Here is a 23,539-nt window from a genome sequence, read left to right as displayed (position 1 = left end):
AGGGCACTCCTGTAGGTGGGCATCGCTGACACAAGTGCAGTTCACAGAGAAGACCAAGTAGAATGTGGGGACAGCCCCTGATCCCGCCCCTCTCTGGAAAAGTCTGTCAGTCGTCCAGTTACTTCACCGCGGATGCCAAGTGTTCCCTGCCCTCTTCTTTTGAGGGAGTTCAGCTGCCACTGTTTTTGCTGCCATGAAGCACAGAGAAGAGAGTGGAGCCTCTCCCAAAAGGCACTCCCTGGGATTAGAGCACCCCTAGCCCCTCGGACATCACTGGCGCAGTGTGGAGCTCCTGTGGCTGGTCACCGGGAGCAAGGCTCATTACCTACTTCTCCCCGTCATCGGGAAAGGAGTGCTCCCCAGCCCGAGGACTAAGTTCCTTCCCTCACACAGGATGCTGACGGCTCCGCCTAGCCCTAGTTGATGCAGAATTTGTTCTTGGTCTCGTCTGACTCCCTCACGGGCTCTCCTGTTAAGAGATTTCAGAGTTGGGACGCCTGGGTGGCTCAGTTGGTTAAGCGGCTGCCTTCGGCTCAGGTCATGATCCCAGAGTCCTGGGATCGAGTCCCACATCGGGCTCCTTGCTCAGCAGGGAGCCTGCTTCTCGCTCTGCCTCTGCCTGCCACTCTATCTGCCTGTGCTCACTCTCACGCTCTCTCTCTCTCTCTGAAAAAAAAATAAATAAAAAATTAAAAAAAAAAAAAAAAAGAGATTTCAGAGTTGTGGGAGGTTTCACTAAGCGGACCTACTTTATCCTTCTCAATAATTAAATTTATAGACCCTGTGACTTAGTTCATCTTTCAACATAAAATTTACATCCCAACACTTGTTAAATATTAAAACTACTCTCCCTTCTCAATGCACCGCACGACCACCTTCTAACAGTCAGGTCTGCTGGCTTCCTTCTGATTAGTTCTGAGTTTTGAGCATTTTGCTAGTGAACTGGGGAATCCGCATCAGGAATTCCTGGCATGTTCCGAGAAGAAAGTGAAATTAGCATTATGAATGGCATGTCATTATGCTATGCACCTGGTTATATAAACACTCTGGGTGCTCAGGCAGGACTGGGCCTCCTCCTGATCATGTAGGAACCCCAAAGATAGGACTTGTCAAAGAAACTCACCAGAAACAGCTTTCTTCCTGACAGCCAGACTTACCAGCTTATCAGTGCTCAGACCGGTGCCCCCTTTAGCTGCCTCAGATCCCGGAGTCCCACCCTGGACGTACTACTGGTTACAGGCTGCTGGGCCAGGAAGCAACATTATTACCCTGAGAGTGTATGAGCAGGGCAGGAGGGCAGGACTTAATAATTAATAATTAGTAATTAAGCAGTACTTAATAATGCTCAAAGTCTCCTCGACAAGGGAAGGTCAGCCATGTTTCAGCAGACTTTTCACTGGGATGCCTGCACCTGCCAAACCACTGTCAGGGTGGGTAAATCTTAAAAATTCAAGAGGTTACACAGTTGGCCTATCCTGCCACCTCTGCTAAAGCTGAAGCCCAAATTCCACTCCTGTCAACCCAACCCTGTCACTTCAGCAGACTGTGAAAATGAATGTCACCCGGGAACCTCTTTGAAGAAAAGCAAAGACTCTATCACGGGGTATAAGGAACTGTGGACCTTGACAGTGGCCTCCCACAAAAGTAAATAAAGTGTAGACACAAATAACCAGAAGAACTAAAAATGGTTCAGGCAGCGGGTGGTGGAGGAAAATCAGCCTTTAATTCCACTGCACAGGCAGGAGACGGTGAACTTGGAGAGCACGGAGAATGACAATCACATCCCAGGGGATGGGGAGGTTTTCCAGACCGTGGAGACTCCTTGGAGCAGCGACGGCTCAGTTTGGTATGGCCCCTGTGACAGTCTAGCTTGAAGCTCCCCGGGCCCCGGGCCGACTGGCCGCAATGGCCGCAGAAGCTCAGGGACACAACAACGGAAGTACATCAGGGCCGGGAGGGTGGAGGCAAAAAGAAATCTTTCGGGGCCTTAGAGAAGAATCTTCTCAATTCAGTTGTTTTCTAAAGATTAGCTATTTGAAAAATAAGCATTAAGCTTTGCAACCCCAGCCTGTCCCTCCTACAACCTTGAGTTTTCCCCTTAGAAATCCAAAAAGGATTGCATCAAGGCTCTGCTATGCAAGCTTTTCTCAGCGCTGAGCCACACTGTCTCACGCGTTGCTGTAGTACCTCCCCCAATACCTCGGACACTGCTCTGCTCATTCCAGGAATACGATCCCACCCAACACAGCCCCTCGAGTGCAGCCCTCACAGAGAGGCGCCTCTGCAGATGGCCGGAACTGATAACCCCTTGGGCTGAGACGTCTCCAGGTGCTCGGACAGCTGAAGGGAGAGTCTGCCAGGGTGGGTGGGAGAGAAGGAGGCAGCAGGCCTAGCACACTTGGAAGAGTTGCCCAGTGGTGGATACTGCCTGATCAGATGAGGTCCCTGTGCTCCCCTGGCACATACCAGCTGTTCTCGAATTCTGTGAATCATGCATCCTACATGCAGACCTTGCTCTCCCCCGCTGAGCGCTCTTCTGGACCGACCCCGGGCTAATGAGTTGTTCAACTAGATCGCGCCCACCTGAATCTGTTCCTCTGATGCTGGTTAAACAACTCCGGGGAAAAGAAACCATCACCCTGTTCAGTACAAACCTCAACTGATTACCGCGGTGCGGCGCGGTTTGCCTTGGATAAACAGCACAGATGGGAAGCAAGCTGTCAGCTCCAGGAAATCACCTCCCTCACGGGCGGTGTGCTCTGGTGTTCTAATTCACGAGAGAGGAACCCTTGTGGGCTGAAGGCAAGGTTTCAAAGGGCCCCCCACCCTGGAATATGTCCTGCAGAACGGAATGACCTAGCTCCACATCTGGGAGAAGAACGAGGACCTGAAAGGCAAGCTGGTAAGGCTGATCTCTAGTCACACATCAGCAAGTGGCCATGCTGGGTACAAAGACCTCTGCCATCATGGAAAGCACTAGATATCAGCAATAAGGACTTTGGCCAGAAGACTTTGAGACATGCAGAAAAACAAGAGAAGAATATTAAAAAGAGAGATATATGTGCATTTGTGTGGTACAAATGAATGTTTGAGGATAGCCATAAAAATATTAAGAGGACTACGAGGAGGGGACTAGCCCTATCACACATTAAAACATATACAACTGTAATAAGTAAAAGTCTAATATTGGAAGAGAACAGAGAGTACATCAACAGATCTCAGTGTATAAGTAAATTTGGTGTATTTAGATCTGCACAAAAATATAATTTAGTAAATGGCATGGGGATCCCTCAAAACACGACGCATGTACATTAAACATAACGAGGCCACCCTCACCAATCAGTGACAGATGTTTTCCACAAGCCTGACAGCACTGTTGAGGTGGAGGGAAGATGCACTCCTGTTTCTCCTGGAAGCTCCATTTCTCACCAGCAACAGGGTGAGTAAACACATCTGCACAATTTCTACAGAAGGTAATCTGACGACATCTACACAAATTTTAAACGCACAAAACCTTCCATCAGTTCTAGCACCTTATCTTGCACATACTTACACTGTACACAAAGGGTGTACAACATGTTCCAAGTGTAGGTCACGACCCGCCATATGCCAATTTGGTATATTTCAAATACGCAGGAAAAGATAAATTTAGTAAATGGCACAGAGACCCCTCAAAACATGACACATGTACATTCAACATGATGGAAATTTGTACACACGTACATATGTCTCTGAAATACGTACATGTACGTGTCTCTAGAGAAGTAAATTTAGTGGATTCTGACCACAACTTTTTTAAAAAATGAGACAGAACAGAAGGGAATACAAAACGTCAGAGTGCATTACATACAGTGAGGGTGAGGAAGGCTTCCAGAACCTTTAGTTACTAGTGTGAGTACTAGGTGCTGATGTAAATGCTTTTATACAGTGTGCCAAGATTATTTTTTTTTAACGGTTTGAAAGCCACCTCAGAGCAGCGTTATTTGTTACAGCAAAAGATTGGAAAGAACCTACAAGTTGGCCCTCAGGGCACCACTTCAATAAATGACAGTCCATCCACACGAGCGGTCATTAATAAGAATGAGGCAGCTCTACACGTGCTACCGTAAAGCGATCTTCAGCGAATGTTACTGGGTGGGAAAAGTAAGATCCCAACAGTGTCAAGTCTGCATCATTTGTGTTTTTTATAAAAATGTAAATACAGGGATGCCCAGGTGGCTCAGTCAGTTAAGCATCTGCCTTAAGTTCAGACTGTGATCCCAGGGTTGTGGGATGGAGTCCTGCATCGGATTCCTTGCTCGGTGGGGAGTCTGCTTCTTCCTCTGCCTGCAGCCCTTCCTGCTTGTACATTCTCTTGCTCTGACAAGTAAATAAATAAAATCTTAAAAAAAATATATATATATATGTGTGTGTGTGTATATGTGTGTGTGTATATATATATATGTATATATATATATATATAAATATATATAAAAAAGCATATACGTACACTGGGGTACTCTGAAAGAAACTGGTCACAGGGGTTGCCTCTGGGAAGGGGAGTGGAATTAGGAGACAGATTTTCACTGTAATCTATTTCGTTTTTGTTTTTTTAACCATGTGCATACATTACATATTAATTAAAAAAATACATCCACCATCTAAAGCTTGCCCAATAATCCACTCATCTCCACCCTGGATGATGGCACGGTATGGCAAGGAGGACAGTGGCTCCAAGCCTAGCTCCATCAGTTGCACATTAGGTGATTCTGGGCAAAAAAACGCCTCCCATTTAAGTCCCGAACTCCTGAATGCAAAAATGCAGATCACGGTAACCTCCGCCCTGAGGACCGAAGTGAGGTTTAAATGAGAGGATGCCGGGACGCCTGGGTGGCTCAGTGGGTTAAAGCCTCTGCCTTCGGCTCAGGTCATGATCCCAGGTTCTGGGATCGAGCCCCGCATCGGGCTCTCTGCTCAGCAGAGAGTCTGTTTCCTTCTATCTCTCTCTGCCTGCTTCTCTGCCTACTTGTGATCTCTGTCTGTCAAATAAATAAATAAAATCTTAAAAAAAATAAATAAATAAAAAAAATAAATGAGAGGATGCCTGAAAAATGTGCCGGTCACCAGGAGGAACCTGAAAAATGTTAAACCCTCCTCTTCCTTCATGGACTCTTGAGCATTGTTCATATAAAGATCATAATAAAACTGTATATTCGGGGCTCCTGGGTGGCTCAGCCATTAAGTGTCTGCCTTCAGCTCAGGTCATGATCCCAGGGTCCTGGGATCGAGCCTCGCATCGGGCTCCCTGCTCAGTGGGAAGACTGCTTCTCCCTCTCCCACTCCCTCTGTCAAATAAATAAATAAAATCTTTAAAAATAAAAAATTTAGAAAATAAAACTGTACATTCAACACATCTACAAAACTACAGTTAGGGTTTGGAAATCTACTGGTACAATGGGATCTCATTCGTGTTTAAAAACTGTGTGTATGTATGTATGTAATCGCACGTAGGCACACGCAGATTTACAGGAAGAACAGCATGTACCATGCTTATTTTGGGAAGTGCTATTAAGGTGGGTCTTTTACTTAAAAAATATCCATTTATTAACCCACTGAGCCACCCAGGCGCCCCTAAAAAAATCCATTGATTATTGCAATTTTATTATTATTGCATTGAAGATGAATTACGATCACAGTAAGTGATTTTTTAAAAAGGAAGAATCCTAATTTAAGAAGTATGTCCCAAACCTAGCAGGAATTCCCATCTTACAAAACAGCTAACAACAAAACTCCAGCAGGACAGGCAGAGAGCCACGCCAGGCCCCTAGACTTGTAACATCACGTGACTGGTCCTCAACAGAGTGTCTTTCCTAGGCTAACGGAGGGATGCCGGCGGCGTCTACCTGAAGATGCTTCCTTCCAGCATCTTCCTGTTTGAGATCCGTGATAGCTTCTCGACCGCAGTGTCAGGAGCCCTGGGTCCTCCCGGGCAAAGGTTAACACCCCCAGCCCAGCAGCTCCCCCGGCTAAGGCCCCCTACCTTGCCATCGGAAGCAGTGTTGATTCTGTAGTGGTACACCCTCCCTTCGTATCTCAGCGAGATGGACCTCTGGCCAGGACTGCTCTCGCTCTCCCGGACCAAGAAGCTGCCGTTGATCCCGCTGCTCAGCAGGTACTCAGCTGCGTTGCGGGACACGGGCCCGTGGTACCAGGAATGTTTCTCCAGACTGTTGACTGGTGTGATGTAGTTGCTTGGGACCCAGCCTTGGCCATTTTTGGTTCGGGCTTCACACCACTCCCCATTGTGATTGTAGCCTAAAACCCGGAGCTTCTCACCTTAGAAGAGAATCAAATCAGACATCAGCTTTATAAAAGCTGGCTTCGTTCATTCCCATTTGTTCGTACAGGATTACTAAAAATCTCCAAATCCCTTTAACAAATCCACATAAACAAGTGCATTTATAAGTGTACAGAAGAGTACACCTTATAGATGAAGCTTCCTGTTGGCACTGAATATAAACCCAGAGCCTCAGTTTTCATGAATCTATTAGGTGTAGTCAAGTGTTCTGTTCCTAACAATGAAATTTCTTAGGGAAAAAAACCTTTTTCTTAAAAAAGAAAGAAAAAAGAAGGCATTTTCAGTGCTTGGTCCAGGCATTCTTTTCACTACGATGCTCTGTTTTCTAAGACTACTGTACGGGAACTCTTCTCCGTAAGGAAAAGCGGCTCTCTATAAAGATGCTAGGTGTTTCTTTTCTTTTTTTTGATGTCTCTGCATTCTGATCTTTAAAGCTACTCTTTCACCAGGCAAAGGGGTAGCTAGTCAAGCCACAGTTTCCTCTGATTTCTGTCTCTTGCAAGCACCAGCAGTGGTCCACAGCCCTTTTACCTTTAGTTATACTTAGGGTGTTGTCCCCACTGGCCACAAAATCATACAGTGCAACGAAAAGGTTTGGGTCATTTTCACTGGGGCCAGCAAGAAGGTTTTCCTTGGAGTTCCAACGAGCTGCTTCGCTGAGACCTTGGGGCTCAAAGTCAGATGCTACTGGCCTCTGAAGGGCTTCTGGAAGACAAAGGGGAAACAGAAGAAACAGGAAGAATTGGGGAAAAAAGTTAGTTTTATTCTGAGAAACAAAAAAAGTCTGTTTCCCTCATTATACATTTCTAATTTATTTCATTTCTCAACATCTACGTGTAATAATAAGAAAGGCGGTAAAATAAAAATGGGCTCTTCCTCTCTCAAATCTTCTGAAAAATATTATTTTCATTCCAAGCTGGGAATCACTGTTCCCAAATAGGTTCAGCTTGTTAAATTCATTAATTCAAAATGAACTCAGTTAAAACTGGAAATAGTCTGTCCTCATAAGTCTTTGCCACTGCTTACATGTAACAGAAGTTTCTTTAAAACATTTAAAAACATGTCAAAGTTAATACGTGCACATAAATTGAAAAATCAAATAAGATGGAAAAGCTTATAATGAAGGACAAACACCTTCTATGCCAATCTCCCCTACACCCAGAGGCCAACAGCTGTGCTTTCCCGCGCCAACCTCTCTACCAGTTACCTTCACGTTTTTACTAACAGACTTGCATAGACTTTATTTCTTGTTCTCCAGCTATAGATAGTGTCTCTCAGCTGTTTCCTTCCTAAGGTAAGAGTAGTCTCATCTTACCCTTCCTTCCAGCTCTCTCTCCACTCGCAAATATGGCCTTTGTTACATGTCTTTTACTTTGTGAAAACTAGTAAGTTTCTTCCACTCTGTGATAACAAAGTCCTTCATGTTTCGCACATAGGTAAGTGGTAAAAGCTGAACGCCAATCAACATTTCTTATATTAAGAACATGTGGCTAATGTTCACTACTGGGTCAAGTAGTTCATTATTTTTTCCTGAAGTTTCTTCTTCCTTTTTTTTCTTGAACTACGCTCCACCTTACTAGAATTTCTGTGATATACACGTGGGCTTTTTTTAGCCAGCAAATGTAATCCAAGTAGGTTTTGTTTTTTTTTTTAAAGATTTTATTTATTTATTTGAGACAGAGAGAGCGAGTGAGCAGGTGCACACGAGCAGAGTGGGGAAAGAAGGAGAGGGACAAGCAGACTCCATGCTGAGCACAACCCCAGGATCATGACCTGAGCCACAATCAAGAGTGGGCCACTCAACCGAATGAGTCACCCAGTTGCCCTTAGACAGAGTCTTAGAAAGTGCTAAGTAGGTCTTTATAGTCACAGGACATTACGGATTGAAATCTAAATACTCATTTAAGGAAACTACAATAAGCAATCAAACTTTATTTATAAAAGGAGGAAAGGGGGAAATTCTAATCTTCCCAAATGATAAGAAACTTATTTAGGGGTGCCTGGGTGACTCCGTTGAGTGTCCAACTCGGTTATAGCCCAGGTCATGATCTCAGGGTGTGGGATCAAGCCCCGCTTTAGACTCTGCACACAGCAGACTCTCCCTCTACCATTGCCCCTCCCCCGGCTGCACTCAATCTCTCTAAAATGAATGAATCTTTAAAAAAAAATGAAAAATTTAAAAATTATTTAAATGTTCCCTCTTTATGGATTTAGAGAACTCCCAAACATCTTTTCTTGGGCAATGACACCTGCCTCAGGGATGGGCCTGATTCTGCAGTATTCACTTCTCAAAAAAACAAAAACAAAAAAACCAAACCCCTGGAGACACCTAAGACATCTGAGGAATGAGGCTAACCTCCAGAAACACAACTGGAGAACTTTCAGAAATCGGCATTCTTTAAAATATCTCTTTGGAATAAACTAATACAACATAACTAACGAGGGTCCTTTTTTTTTAAAAGATTTTTTTACATTTATTTTTTAAAAGATTTTATCTATTTATTTGAGAGACTGACAGTGAGAAAGAGCATGAGAGGGGAGTAAGTCAGAGGGAGAAGCAGACTCCCCACGGAGCTGGGAGACCTATGTGGGACTTGATCCGGGATCAAGACCCGAGCCGAACGCAGTTGCCCAACCAACTAAGCCACCCAGGCACTCCTTAAAGATTTTTAAGAAAATTTATTTGAGATAGAATGAGAGAGAGAGAATCTGAACCAGGGGGTGGGGGGCGTGCGTGGAACAGAGGCAGAGGGGGAAAGGCAGTCTCCTCACTGAGCAGGGAGCCCAATGCGGGGTTCTATCCCAGGACCCTGAGATCATGACTGGAGCCCAAGGCTTAACCAACTGAGCCACCCAGGCGCCCTAACGAGGGTCTTTCAATTCTAGCTTTCATACTACTGACTGAAGTAAACCTTCAGGAATTGTTTTTGCTAAAAGAGTAAATCCCAAATTACGTCATTACTATGTTTGGTAATCTCTCCGTATGAATCATAAGGGCAAAGCGAAATTCAAGGGAGAGGATCTGTAACACTGCCACTTCCTAGAGTGGGGGCCTTCGTGATGGCTTAGGCCTCGCTCTTCCGAGTATCTTACACGGGATCTAAAAACACATCCAGCACCATCATGATCAGGGACTGATCAGTTAACCAAATAAAGCCAGTTAAGGCAGAGAACTTTTTTTTTTTTTTAAATTAAAATGTGTGATCTACCATCCCCACCTGAATGTGTGTTGGTTGCTGGCCCTGACTGCAGGGACTAGGCCTGCCCTTTCAGGGGTGGGTATGTGTTGTGTCAGAGCTTGTCCCCACCACTGGCTTCCAGCTTTGGTTTCCTGCAGACCAAGCAAGGGAAGACTTGGATTTTTAAGCTCTGGGACCCCACCACAGTCCCTTCCAAATATTCACAGCTGGCTCACTCACACCTGGTCCCGCAGCAATGTTAAAATCACCTGTCTAAGGCATCCATCTGAATATGATAGAAACCGTCCTCTTTTCACACCTGCATTTCACTGGTTTCATACTAAGTAAGTAAATAAAACAAGTGTCACTGAAGATCTGGAGAGAAATGTAACTGGCTCCTGGAGTGGCTGGAGCAGTGATGGCAGAGGATGGTGATGGGCCCTGGGCACCGGAGAGGCAGGTTTTACAGCAAGTGGAGCTCGCTGGCGGGTCAAAAGTCTTCTATTGTCATTTTATTAAGTAACACCATTAGACTGAGGAATCTTAACATAAAAGAACTCTTGCATATCAACACAAAAAGATAAATCCCTCCACTATGGAAAAAGGAACCAAAACCATGAATAAGCAATTCACAGAAAATTTAAATTATCCCCCAACTTAGAAAGCATGTTAGCCCTGGCTAGTAATCAAAGAAGTGCAAATTCTTCATCCAATTGGCAGGTACATTTTCTTGAGGCTAAGTCAGTGTAAGACTTCGGTGAACCATAACTCTCACACAAGGGTAGTGGTTCCCGGAGAAATCTCCATAACACTTTAGGAGGGCAACCGGAAATACAAACCGAATCTCTGGATAATTCCACAACCTTTTATCACTTGTAGGAATTTTCCTGAGATCTATATCTATTTCTATATACTGATTTTTTTTTTAAGATTTTATTTATTTATTTGACAGACAGAGATCACAAGTAGGCAAAGAGGCAGGCAGACAGAGAGGAGGAAGCAGGCTCCCCTCGGAGCAGAGAGCCCGATGCGGGGCTCGATCCCAGGAATCTGGGATCATGACGTGAGCCGAAGGCAGAGGCTTTAACCCACTGAGCCACCCAGGCGCTCCTATATACTGATTTTTAAATAGCACAGAATTAGAAAAATACAAAATATCAGCAGAAGGTAAGTCAGCTTGTGGTCCATCTGTAATACAGAATATATTCATAAGCCATTCAAAATATTTTTCCAAAGATTTCATTTATTGGGGCGCCTGGGTGGCTCAGTGGGTTAAAGCCTCTGCCTTCGACTCAGGTCATGATCCCAGGATCCTGGGATCGAGCCCCACATGGGGCTCTCTGCTCAGCGGGGAGCCTGCTTCCTCCTCTCTCTCTGCCTGCCTCTCTGCGTACTTGTGATCTCTGTCTGTCAAATAAATAAAATCTTAAAAACAAAACAAAACAAAAAAACTGAAAAAAGTACAGAAGGAACCGCACCAAAATGTGAACAGTACTTATTAACACGGGGTGGTAGGACCACAAACATTAAAAACCCTCCTTTATTCTCTTCTATATTATGGCCTACTTCTCACAATATATGGGACTGTTTTTATAATTCAGAAAACAATTACAAAAATAGAGAAACTGCCGTCACAAATAGGAGCCGGCTGACACTTCCCTAATTGATAATCTAACGTGAAAAAGAACCCTGGGGGAGTAGGAGCCTCGAGCTGTCCTGAAAAAACATTTGCGGGCTTCCCTCTGGAGTCCCGACCTCGTGGCCATGAGCACACAACTCTGGCAGACCCAGCCCACACAGGAAATTAAACCAAAGTCATGAATACAGAAATGCTTTTCTTCTCCAGTGCCATTTGACCTCTTCTATCAAACATTCTGCAGCATCTGGATTTGATCAAAGTTACATAATCTGGGGAAGTGGCCTGGAAAACACCTGGACTAGGCAGAAGGCCGACACTGGCCCAGGGGTGCCTGCGGATTTGAAGTCGGATGAGGAGGGACTGTCCCTAACATGGAGACCGCTGCTGGGAATTTCATGAGAGGGGATGAGCCCTTTGTCAGGAAGGAAAGGGCCTCCCACTGCTTTTTTGATTCAACAGGATGTCAGGAAATCCAAGGCAGTCTCTCGATTTTCCTCTCCAGTTCTTGCTCCATTCCACAAATTAATGGCCAAAGCCCAAAGGGAAGTATTGCTCATGCATACCTCTGGATCGAGATGCTGAAGTGTGGCCACAGCCCAACACCAAAACCTTCCAGTCAAGTCCCAGTCCAGGCTGATGTCAAAATTGACTCACAATGTATAAATGCCAAGTTCCTTGCTTCATTTCATATTGAACTATGCTCATCAACCTTAAAAATGATCACAGCTTACAAGGCCAGTACTGCAGAATGTTCTTCAGCCTTCCCGGCTTTATGCGGGGACTTTCTGCCAGGCCTGAGGTCAGGAAGTTAGACCCCTGAAGAAGGCCCGAGGCTTCATTCAAAAGAGAGGCCCCCAAACAGCTCCCCTCTTCTGTTCTTCCAGTGGATCTTTTGGTTATTGTTAAGTCTTGGGAGAGAAATTTCAGCATCTGCTATTATTCTTACCTTTTTTAGTGAACATTTTCTGCCTCATCCTTTCTGAGTCATACTTTAAGTCTTACTTAAGATTTGTATCTTCAAAAGTGCCTCTCACCCCTTTTAAGACCCCTTTGTTATTATTTTACTATACCGTTCATCAGAAGGCTTCCATTCACCCATAACACTCAGGCAAAGTCATTATTAATTAGCCAGCTGAGTATCAAGAATGGGGATAGCTTTAAAACACACACACAGCCTCCAGGGATGCCTCAGTCGGTTAAGCACCTGGCTTAGGCTCAGGTCAGGATCTCAGGATGGAGCCCCTCATCAGCCTCATGTTGGGATTTCTGCTCAGTAGGAAGTCTGCTTCTCCCTCTCCCTCTCAAATAAATAAATAAAATCTAAAAAAATAAAATTAAATTAGAAAGCCTCCAAAAAGCTATGGCTTTAACCAGGAGAATATAAAACTGTTTAAAAATCCAGTAAAAATAATGCCACCAAATTCACTGGGCCCATGTGTGTTGAACCTACTTCAATGGTACTCTAAAATGGCCTGGGTCTTTAAGGTACAATTTAAAGACAGTTTTATATGAAAGTAATCCTTTCTTAATTTAAAGTTGTGTGTCACTGATCAGAAATGTTCACGAAAGATTCTCTGACACAGCCTGTCTGATCTAGACTTCCAGGGGCTGCCCCTGAGCCCCTTCTGTGGGCCAACAGAAAGAGAGGTATAACGTCCTTGAACTGCAGGGCCCTGAGGCTACTTCATAGTCCCAAGGGGAGGGGAGATTTCACCTCCGGGAAAAATAGCACTGGGAAGCTTCCCCCCTTCCGCAGGTGCTCCTGCCCCCATCCCCTCCCAGTACAGAGCAGCCCACACTGTAGGGATGGCCCTTCGCGGCCGGCCGGGGAGGGGAGAGGGCAGGGCGCGTCGGGAATGATAAATATTCCCCTTACTTTAGCTAGATTTCAATTACTTAAACCCTTGTTGCTTTATTCTTATTTCCTTTGTGGGCCTTTCACTATTACCCTCTAGTTCCAGGCATCTCTGCAATTCAGAAATCTATAAAACAGATCCCTCAAAACAGAGGGAAGGCTTCATGTTTTATTTCAGACGCGGTTCCAACGGATGAGATCATGCTCGGACTATTCTCAAGTCAGTACACAACAGTCTCACACAACTTCTTATAAGATGAGCTTAGAGGAAAAGTATTATTTCCCACAATCTGAACTCGATGAAAATCATTTTATCTACATTCTACATGGTCCTTTATTTCGTGATTTACACCCTCACCCAGAGCAGTTAAAAGCGTTTAAAAAACGAGCCTAGCTGAATACAGCCTTGGCCTTAACTTCACACTCAGCAAATTTCGCCAGCACCTCAAACGCTGTGTTATCTGCTGGGGAGCAGGGGTAGGCGAGGTGGTAATGATGCGAAGAATCCCCACATGGCCTCTGCTCCTTGTGGGAAGAACACAGCTAATGAAAACGAACACGGCCTCGACAGTGGAAGTCAAACAGAAAAGAGGTGCTGCCCTGTGGATTAATTTATAGGAACACAGACACTGAGGGCGAGGAGCTGTGAAGGGACCAGCTCACTGGCATCAGGAAGGATGTGGATCCTGAACAAGATCCTTAGCAAGGACAGCAGGACTATGACAGGCATCCAAGGCCAGCCAGCATACTGAGGCTACTAAGGGAGGGGTCTTCATCTGTGCTGGGCTGTGGCCCCTCTGGTGAGGTCTGGTATGCCTGAGAAGTCTGCAAACGCCCAGAACAGAGAGGACTGCAGAGGAGAACAACTGTACTGAACTAGCCCTCAAAATCTTTCCAAAAAATTATTTGTGACACAGCGCTTCCTTATTAATGCATTAAATATATGGTTCTTTAAAAAAAAAAAAGATTTTATTTATTTATTTGGCAGAGAGAGACACACAGTGAGAGAGGGAACACAAGCAGGGGGAGTGGGAGAGGGAGAAGCAGGCTTCCCACCGAGCAGGGAGCCCGATGCGAGGCTCAATCCCAGGACCCTAGGATCACGACCTGCTCTGAAGGCAGATGCTTAATGACTGAGCCACCCAGGTGCCCTAAATATATGCTTCTTTATTAACACATTAAATAAAAAGAACCAGGGGTAACTACTGTCTTTTCAAAGTAGTGGTATGTGTAAGCAAGAATCACAACTGTTAGATGACATAGAAATACCTGAGTTGTACCAATGACAAAGTCACAAGTACCTCTAATATTACTGAGCTTTGTTGCCTACATTTTAAAAAAAATGAAACACTAATTTTCAGTTAGAGGTCGGTGAAATAAAGTTCTAATATTTCCCCATCCAAGGACACGGAGCCCCTGTATTCTATCAGCTAAACCCCAAGAGCCTTCCAGGTTCACAACTCCTACACTACAGATGTGGTTCAGTAGAAACCCCAGTGACCTGACAGGAACAGGGGCCTAGACAAGAGGCTGCTATAAATCAGTGAGAAGTCCAAATTATGCAACTTTCTTTTTAAATAAATGCAGTTTTATCACACTTCCCACTTATGGGCATTATAAGCAGTAAGTTAAATAGGTTTCCAGAGAAACCTCCTTTATAAAATTGAAGAGTAAAAAGTAAAGTTATTTAAATTAGCCCAAGGTTTAACTATTTCCCCTGGAATCTGTTTACATTATAATGTTCCAAGCCAGTCAAGTTTAGAAAACAGAATTCTCCATGCTAACCTCTGTCTCTATCAGCAGTCCAAGTACTATGCCTTTCTGAAGGTACACAGTCCACTCCTTCTATCAAAAAGTAAAAAATAAAAAAAATTCTCTATCACTTTCTAAGACTCTGTTCAAAGAAGCCTACAGTTCCTGGAGATGGAGCATAACAGAGACCCCAAAAAAGAACACCCCACCACCCTCAAACCACTCTGAAAACGATGGTCACACCTCCCCGACCCCACCTCATCCCAGCTAAGTTTACGCCCACACTGTGGCCACTTTTCCTGCAAAATCTCCCTGATCAGTCCCATCCTATAGCTGCCTCACCACACCCCAGACTGGTCTCCCCTCTTCGACCCTGCCCTGCTCCGTTCCACCTCCACAGCGCCACCAGAGGGGTCTTTCTAAAACGCAGGCCTGACCAAGCAGCTCTCCAGTTAAAATCCCACGGGATGGCGGCTGGCAGAAGCAGAAGAGGAAGCCCAGGATGGCTCTGCCTGTCACTGGTTGGCCACTATTGGCCAACAGGGTCGCCTGTGGCAACACAAGGAAGAGAGAGGTCAAGTGTCTTCCAGGGTCTCTGGCAGTCTGCAGATAACACGGAAGACCCCGCCCCTAGCAGGTAACAGACTCTCAAAAGATGGCTGGGGTTGTCCTTCATCCCATGCTACAGAAGTCTGAGCTCCTGAAGTGGGCACAGAAAGCCCTTCAGGGGCTGAGCTAGGGCCAGCTCCTCCCACAGCCCCAGCTCCCCATACCTCTGGCGGCTTCCCCCACATAAACCCTGTGGCTGCCTCGTCTCCTGTGCACCCTGACAAGTGCCATTTACTCTCCCTGGAATGCCTTCCCAGCCGACTCCCACACCTCCTACCTCGCCTACCTCTACTGAACCTGACTGGTCCTTCCCCCTTCCTACCGCCTCACCCCCGGTGGGATAAGTTCCACTCACCTCATCGGTGGGAATCTGTAAGCCTGGGCTCCAGAGCGGACAAGCCTTGTTTAAACCTTAGTCCACCATGTCTTGGAGTCATTACATCAGCAGCCTCGGTGTCCCCATTGCACAACAGGGCAACAGTGGCATCTACCTAGCCGGGCTGTCAGGAGGACTCCATGCACATTGGATGCACACAATTTCTGCACCAATGTCAAGTGTGGTACCTGATCACAGGGCCCTGCACTGCGGGGCAGGTACTCCCTCATTTATTACTGTCCCCACAAAACCGTGGACTCCGGGCCAGAGCCCGGCTTTCCTACCACAGTCTCCACCCCCTGCCTTGTGCAAGGCAGCGTGCACAGCACCGGCGGGTGTTTCTTCCAGGCAGCCGCTGCGTAGGACAGCCGGCACTTGTGTTCAGCAACACGGTAAAAAATTAAGTCATGACGGAAGACAGAAGGATGCAAACTAAAGGCATGTCACCAGGGAAGCTTTTGTGAAGATCTCAGAAATGCAGCGATTTTTTTAAATGGAATGTAAACCATGGTTGAGATCCTAAAACGAAGTGCAACATAAAAGTCCATTTCTCTGTGCTTTCGAAAGAAACAGGATTTGTTATAGTCCCGGCACAGGCAGACAGCACCTCCATGCACGTTCTGTCTGTGAGGGAGGAACGGTTCCCCGAGTCCCTGCACTGGCCCAGATTCCAACTGTCTGCAGTGAGCCCGCTAACCGTACAAGCATTTTTATTCTGTCACAGGCCATTTGCAGCAGACTGAAAGCCTCCCCCTCTGCCTGCCAGGCCTGGGATGGTTTGAAAGCATTCATTTCACATTTCCTGTGCTCCCTGAAAGGGTCCTCAAGGACTCCTGGGTCATTTTAGACCAGACTCACTGAAGAAAAAGGGCCACCCGACGGCAGGTAATATCCCCAGAATGTCTTGTTGGCCATTATTATTCCTATTGCTAATCTCAGTGATTGAATGTGATCAAAAAAAAGGCATGAGTTCCAAAAATCAATGACTAATTCTATCCATGGCTCACTTTTAAAATCAATTTCAAAATATATGGTGTACAGTGCTATTAATGATATTTGAGGACTGGTAAGATTGATAAGGATTAGGTCTTTAAAGAGAATTTAAGAGCAAAGAGGTTCAAGTTTATGCAACCAAGTGTGAAAGAAGAGTGGATGGTACTGATCGGCGGCTTCCTGAGTGCCAGGACTATGCCAAGCACAGTGTCTGCACTGAGCCCCAGGAGCCTACTAAGCAGGCGCTCTCATGACTGCTGGAGAGGAGGCGACGGGAGCAGAGGTGAGGCTACTCCTCTGCCTCTCCCTCAGCTCCCCGTGCCCCAGCCCATCCACCAGTCTGCATGGCTCCCATTCAGTCTCTCATTCTACTTTCTGTCTCAGAATCTGGCTTTTTTTCCTTTCTCCCCTCTGGGTCTCTTCCTCTGCTGACCTCTGGCCATCCTCCCTCAGGCCGCTGTCCCCCCAGCCTTTCTCATCTGTGTTCACTCTTTCTGGTCTCAGCCTTTCTCTGCCTCCCTCTCCTCCTTAATTCCCAAATGTCTCTCAGTCTCATTCATTGGTCTTCCCTGTCACCACCACCCAATAAGACAGCAAAAGAAAGTACGTACGATGTGGGCTAAGAAAGAAGGATCTGAAAGCCAACTTCAGAGAATTAAACTCTCATCATCCAAGGGCAAAGTTAGCCTCTCAAATGTCGGTAATTAGCTTTGGAACTGTAACTTCACTAGGCAAGAAAACAAGATCGGCCATAATGTGCTTTGTGTTGTTTTGTTTTGTTTTAACAAATGTAACTTTGAGCCCCACGGACTATGAGAAGTGACTTAATCTGCCCTCTCTGAGGCTTGAACTCAGGACGTTCAGATCGAGAGTGACTCTCTGTCAGTTGCACTGAGGGCAATTTAAGATTGAGCATAATTTGGTCATTGTTCCAGCTGAGTATGGGTACAAGGAGTTTAATGGGGTATCTGCTTTTCTTACAGACTTAGAATTTTCCATTTAAAAAAGTAAAAAAAAAAATTTATTTTATAAATCTTTTAGTGTGTTTAATTATGATCCACTATTACACAGGAAAAGCTAAATTCTTCCAATATCCCATTTCATCTTTAGTTTTTGTTGTGTATATATATATATATATATATATTTTTAAAGATTTTATTTATTTATTTGTCACAGAGAGAGAGAGAGAGAGTGCAAGAGCGAGCACAGGCAGAGTGGCAGGCAGAGACAGAGAGAGAAGCAGGCTCTCTGCTGAGCAAGGAGCCCGATGTGGGACTCGATCCCAGGACGCTGGGATCATGACCTGAGCTGAAGGCAGCGGCTTAACCAACTGAGCCACCCAGGCGTCCCTGTTGTATATATTTTTTATTTCATCTTTTCAAGTTTTATAGAGATATGACTGACATAAAACAATGTATAAATTTCAGGTGTACAACATAATAATTTGATACATGTCAATAATGTGAAATGATCAGTTACCATAGTAAGTGAACATCCATCACCACAGCTGCAAATCTTCCCCACGATGACAAGTTTGAAGATCTCCTCTCTTAGAAACTTTCAAATCTACAATACAGTACTATCAACTACAGTCATCATGTTGTACAATGTTGTTATATATTTTCAAGCTTATCTGTAGACAATTTTCCTTGTTTCTATTGTAAATCAGTGATTACAATGGCAAAATTATGATGATTTTTGAACAAGATGATGAGTAATATGAGATGTTCAGTTTTCAGTATTTGGAGCTGCGGAAATACTGCCTCTGGAGGGCGTAAGATGGCAATCTTGAACCAACAGGATTTCTTCTTCCACAATTAAAACATTTGCCACGGGCATAAGAAAGGATCAGAGGGAGGCACGCCTTGCTGGCTCAGTCAGAAGAGCATATGTGACTCTTGATCTCATGGTTGTGAGTTCAAGCCCCATGTTGGGTGTAAACATGATGTAAATAAATAAAACTTATCAAAACAGAGAGGGGGGGGGATTAGAGAAAGGGAAGATATCGTTCCTTAAAACCAATGATAGGAAGTATTAATTCTATGCACCAAAGCACACTTGAAACAAACAGTTTTATTAACAAGAAAAACCATGGGCAAGACTCAGCTTATTATTCTATCATGACTTCAGGCAATGGAGAAACTGGCAATGCCAGCATTTTAGCTAAATATTTGTTTAAAATAACAGTTAATGTGCTATAATATCTTGCTCTTTGCGAGGCTCTATGCTGAACAATTTAAACAAAATCTCTCGTGCAAATCTCCCAACTCAACAAGGTAGGGACTCCCGCGAGTTGTATTTGAGAGAAGAGAACACCGAGGCTCCGAAAGCTGCATGCATGCCTCAGATCGGCAGGCAAGCCCGGCTCGAAACCAGGCCCAGGCTCCCGGCTCTGCAGCCATGTGCCCCACCTGAGACCGGGACTTCTGCAATGCCCTTACCATAGAACAATCTGGACTCAGGGACATCTCAAAGAAACTGCATGTCCGTATAAATACAAATACTTAGCATTTTATTGGTTTCAAAAGCTTCACTGGAATCCTCTCCCAGATCTTCAAGACAATCCTCTAAGCTGGGCTGGACAGAGGATGTTTGGTCTTTCTGTGTTAGAGGTAAGTAAGGAAGCAGAAAAGCTGAGAGGTCAGACAAAAATTGGGATCTCCCGACTCTGGATTCAGAAGTAGTCCCAGCCAGAGTGAACTGGGGCCCTTCTCCTCTCCTCTAGAAACCTCGTAGCGCTGGTGGGAGAGCGAAGTAAGGATGTGTGTGAAGTGCTCAGGGCCGAGGCCCAACACATCAGAAGCGCCCGACAGCGTGAATGTAACCTCGAACGAGTGGACTGGCTGGCGCTCTATTAGGCTCCTGAAAAAGCCTCACATTTTCTTTGTTTCTAAACAAGAGAAGCCTGTGATGACCTCAGGAGAGAGTATTTAGAAAAAGAGCATGAGCTTCTCTGAAGCAGAAGTTCTGAACAGTTTGTCTGTGTGGCTGGCACCACATAAAGCATTCGCCAGAAAGTTAACTGCTGAAAAGAAGCATTTAAAAGCAGGCCCTTAAAATAAATTCACAAAGTTCAAGAAGAGTTCATTTCACAAGACATTAAATTTCGATTCCACATTACACAACTAGCATATCCATGTACAAAAGTCATGCACAACGTACGCAAATACAAACACGAACAAAGAAAACTGGAAAAAAAGCAGATTCAAATCGCTGGTGTTCATGTTTTCTTCCACATCTCTATGAGGAAGAAATAACCAGAAAATTCAGTGTTTGAAGTAGACCTAAGGTTGTAAAGCTAGATGTGGTCATGATGAAAGATGCTGCTATAAACATACCTTTTCACAGAGGTGGAACACAAAACTCAAATGCTATAAATACTTATTATATGCATAGGACATTCCCAGAAGGATACACGAGAAACTGAGTGATTGCCTCTGGGTATAGGGAAACTGGATAGGAGACACAATTACTTTTCACAAAATACCCTTTTAGAAATTATCATGTACAGCTATTTCAAAATACACTTAAAATCTTTACTTCTATTGGTAAAGATAATCATTTTTATCAGTATTAATTTTCTAGGAAAGAAAGAATAACCTATTTCAGGCATTCGAGTGTTTCTTAAAGATACTATTTTAACATCCACGGAGAGTGCCAAAGGTCACAGTCACAGTTAATAAAGCACAGAAGAGCTAAAACTGGGCTCTTTGGAGCCAGACAGCATGGGTTCAAATGCCGTCACCACCACTTGGTAGCTCTGGGACCTCAGGCAAGTTTCCTAATCTTCTGGTGAATCAGATTCTTCATCTATAAAGAAGAAATAACCACAAGGCCATCATGAGAAATAAGCACCCTAAATCTAAGACAGAATGCCCAAACACAGTTTGGCATACAATAAGCATTTAATTGTTTCTTTGACAGCCAGGCCTGGGTAGCAAGTAGATGAGTGATCAAGTTGCATTTAGGGCTGAACCCTCTTTGACAGAATGGAAAACTTGACCATATTCAATTCTCTGTGACCTGAGCTGCCTGAGCCCTGAGTGGGTGTCAATAAACACTGATTGATTGATTTAGGATGTCAGTAAAAACGGAAAGGCTGGATTACTTATCCAGATGTTGGCAACTGTTCTTCCCGAGAGACTAACAGCACGTCCAGTCTTCAAGAAACCATCACTGAGGTCAGTTAAATTCTCTCCACTTAAAAAACAGTAATTCCATTTACTTTCTCCAATTAAATACACCAGCAAAGTAAGGGAAAATCAGTAAGGAGAGAGAATTCCTACAGTGATTCCTTCCTAGATGCCACCTTAACCCAAGGCAGCTGTGGTACCACAGCTGGGTTTTTCTGAGACTTGGGAGGCTGCATTATTTCAAGACAGAACGGATTAAGACATTGAGGATTAGATAACCCTCCCCAAACCCCAATAATTACAACAGCCAGGTACACACTAAATCTCCAGTTAACCCCAAAAAACAAAACAGTATCACAGCTCTGCTGTGACCTAAACTTTCCTCCAGCGCTGCAATTACAAAAGTCCGTTCTTCTACTCCGCCGCGAGGCGGTCCATCTGCAAAATGGAGATGATAAAGCCTAACACTAACTCGACACAGATGTAAATGAGAATGTGTTCAGAATTTTGAGCAACTTGGAAAATAAATGGCGGATTACTGAAGATGATTTTGGCTGCTTTGGATGCCAACTTTTAGGGACAAATAAACCATCTCCTCCCTCCAAATGCTGGATCTTGTGAGCCTGCTCCAAAGCCCCAAATCCCAAACAGGGAAGGGGACGGATGGGTGTACACATACTGTGCAGCAAGGGCAAAGAGGTTTCACCTACCTCAACAGTGCTTAAGGTTTAAGTTGCTTATGTGACTCCAGGCAGGCCCTCAAGTCAGAAAAAAAAAAAAGGTGCCCGGTGAGGGTTGTCGGGTATATATATATAAAAAAAAGTTGTAAGAAAGGGAGCTTAGACCATTTACAAGGCCTTCCTTTATTTCTCTTTCATTTTAAAAAGTAAAACATTACAACTTCATGGCACTATAGCAAAAATTCTACTTGTTCTAAAATGAGATTTACGTTTCTATTCCTATTTTAAGTCCTAAGTGAAAAGGACAGAAAAAGGCCAGCAAGATTATGTCTGGGATGATCAGTCCCTAAGTCAGATCGATTTCCTCCCCTGGAAGCAACAAAATGCAAACAACCGAGCACCATCCCCACTTCATTCCCCCCCACCCGTTTTAACGGGCACAGAAAAGGTAAGACAACAGGAAAGAAGAACACACGGGTGAGAGAAGGAAAGCAGAATGGAAAGAAGGCAAAAGTAAGATGCCCTGGCTCTGCGCTTCATGGAGGGAACATAACATGAGCTTCCCCCTCCCCCCCGCCAAGTACTCTGGACTCATTCACAACGCCTTCCCAAAATCCGCAATTTCGCTTCCTCCCCGCCAACCCGAAAAGGGAGAATTCCTAAGACCTCTTCGTGGTCTGCAGATAACACTGGGTTGGGGTTGTGAGCGTGGGGTGTGGGGTAGAAAGATCGTTTGAAATTTCGTATCCATAAATGGTAGAGCCGTGTTCCTTTGTACACGATCCTTAATGAAAATCACATGTTTCACAAACACGGGTAGACCTTTTTTTGACACATAATTCCCAATTAACGGTAGAAATTCCACAGCGAGGGCTCACAAGGCCGTTCGGGCCTCTAGAGTTCGCTTTCTCAAACTTTCTCGGGGAGAGCCGCGCGGCTGGGGGCCCGGCGACATCGCCATCCCGGTCCCGGCGTGGGCTCTCCCGGGGTTAGGGCGCGAGGACGGGAGCCCCGCACCCTCCCGCTCGGCCCGCAGCGCCCAGGCGCGGTCGCAGGAAAGACAGAGAAAGAGCGAGAGAGGGAGGGAGAGAAAGGGAAAGGGAAGGGAGGGCGGAGGAGGGAGAGGAGGGAGCGCGCGCGGGCGGGTGCGGCCCGGGAAGGCCCGGCCCGTGCCCCGCGGCCTCCCGGACCCGCTCGGCGCCGGCCGGCGCTTACCTTCCAGGTAACAGCTGGAGGACGAAGAGAGACCCTTCTTGGATTTGCAGCCCACCAACTTCAAGCAGATCTCCAACATTTTCCCGTGCCGGCGGCCTGGCGGCCGGCACCGCCCGGCTCGCTGCGCCGCGCGCTCAGGCCCGGCGCGCCCGGCTGGCCCCGCGCGCCCTTCCGCGCCCCGGCGGCCCCGCCACGCCGCCTCGCCAACGCCCCGCGCGCCCGCCCATGGCCGCGGCGGCTGCGTCTCGGTCTCCGCTCCGGACGCGCCAGTTAACAAAGGGCCCGGAGTCGGGCCCTCGAGGCCCGCCCCCGCCGCCGCCGCCGCCGCCGCCGCCGCCTTAACCCTCTCCGCGCCGCGCCAACCAGGCGGCCGCCCCGCTCTTCCCGGCGATCGCAGGCCCACCCCGGCCCTGGCCCTCTGCGGGGTTCCCAAACCAACTCGGGGCCGGCTTCTAAGTCAATAGGGGGGCTGTTTTGAGGTGCAGCGTCGAGTGGTTCTCAACGTTGCTAAGTCCTAACGTCCCAAGAAAGACCCGGGGCTACTCGGGCTGCCGGGAGCGCAGGCCTGCTCAGCACCACCTTTGGAACCTCGAGGATCCCTCTGGCGAGATGCCCCCAACCTGCACTACTTAGAGCGGAGCAACGCTGGTGCCCGGGGCTCTGGCAAACGCTGCGTCCCCAAAATGTTGGTGAATAATGCAAATTCCTTTGCAGTTAACAATACTGGTTTCATTTAAGTTCACTGAGTTTACAGTGATTAAGGCTAACTCA

The 23,539-nt window shown here is 45.8% G+C and overlaps 1 protein-coding gene across 2 annotated transcripts in view; it reads right to left on the bottom strand.

The window, feature by feature from the left end:
• ABL1 (ABL proto-oncogene 1, non-receptor tyrosine kinase) overlaps nt 1–23,539 on the bottom strand; it is a 130,255-nt gene that overhangs the window by 22,166 nt on the left and 84,550 nt on the right. Inside the window, exons 1-3 of one of the 2 annotated variants that reach the window (XM_032866098.1) lie at nt 22,769–22,935; nt 6,869–7,042; nt 6,020–6,315 (exon numbers count right to left, since the gene is read on the bottom strand). In XM_032866098.1, coding sequence (XP_032721989.1) covers nt 6,020–6,315; nt 6,869–7,042; nt 22,769–22,847 — 549 coding nt within the window. In that variant the 5' untranslated portion in view covers nt 22,848–22,935. Of the gene's footprint in view, nt 1–6,019; nt 6,316–6,868; nt 7,043–22,768; nt 22,936–23,539 lie in introns of those variants that run through there. The other variant, XM_032866097.1, reaches the window with a different exon arrangement.

The sequence above is a fragment of the Lontra canadensis genome, unplaced genomic scaffold (assembly GCF_010015895.1).
Source record: "Lontra canadensis isolate GAN:19392208 unplaced genomic scaffold, GSC_riverotter_1.0 scaffold30, whole genome shotgun sequence".
In the NCBI taxonomy this organism is placed as follows: Eukaryota; Metazoa; Chordata; class Mammalia; order Carnivora; family Mustelidae; genus Lontra; species Lontra canadensis.
This window is presented reverse-complemented; position numbering and strand designations above follow the sequence as displayed.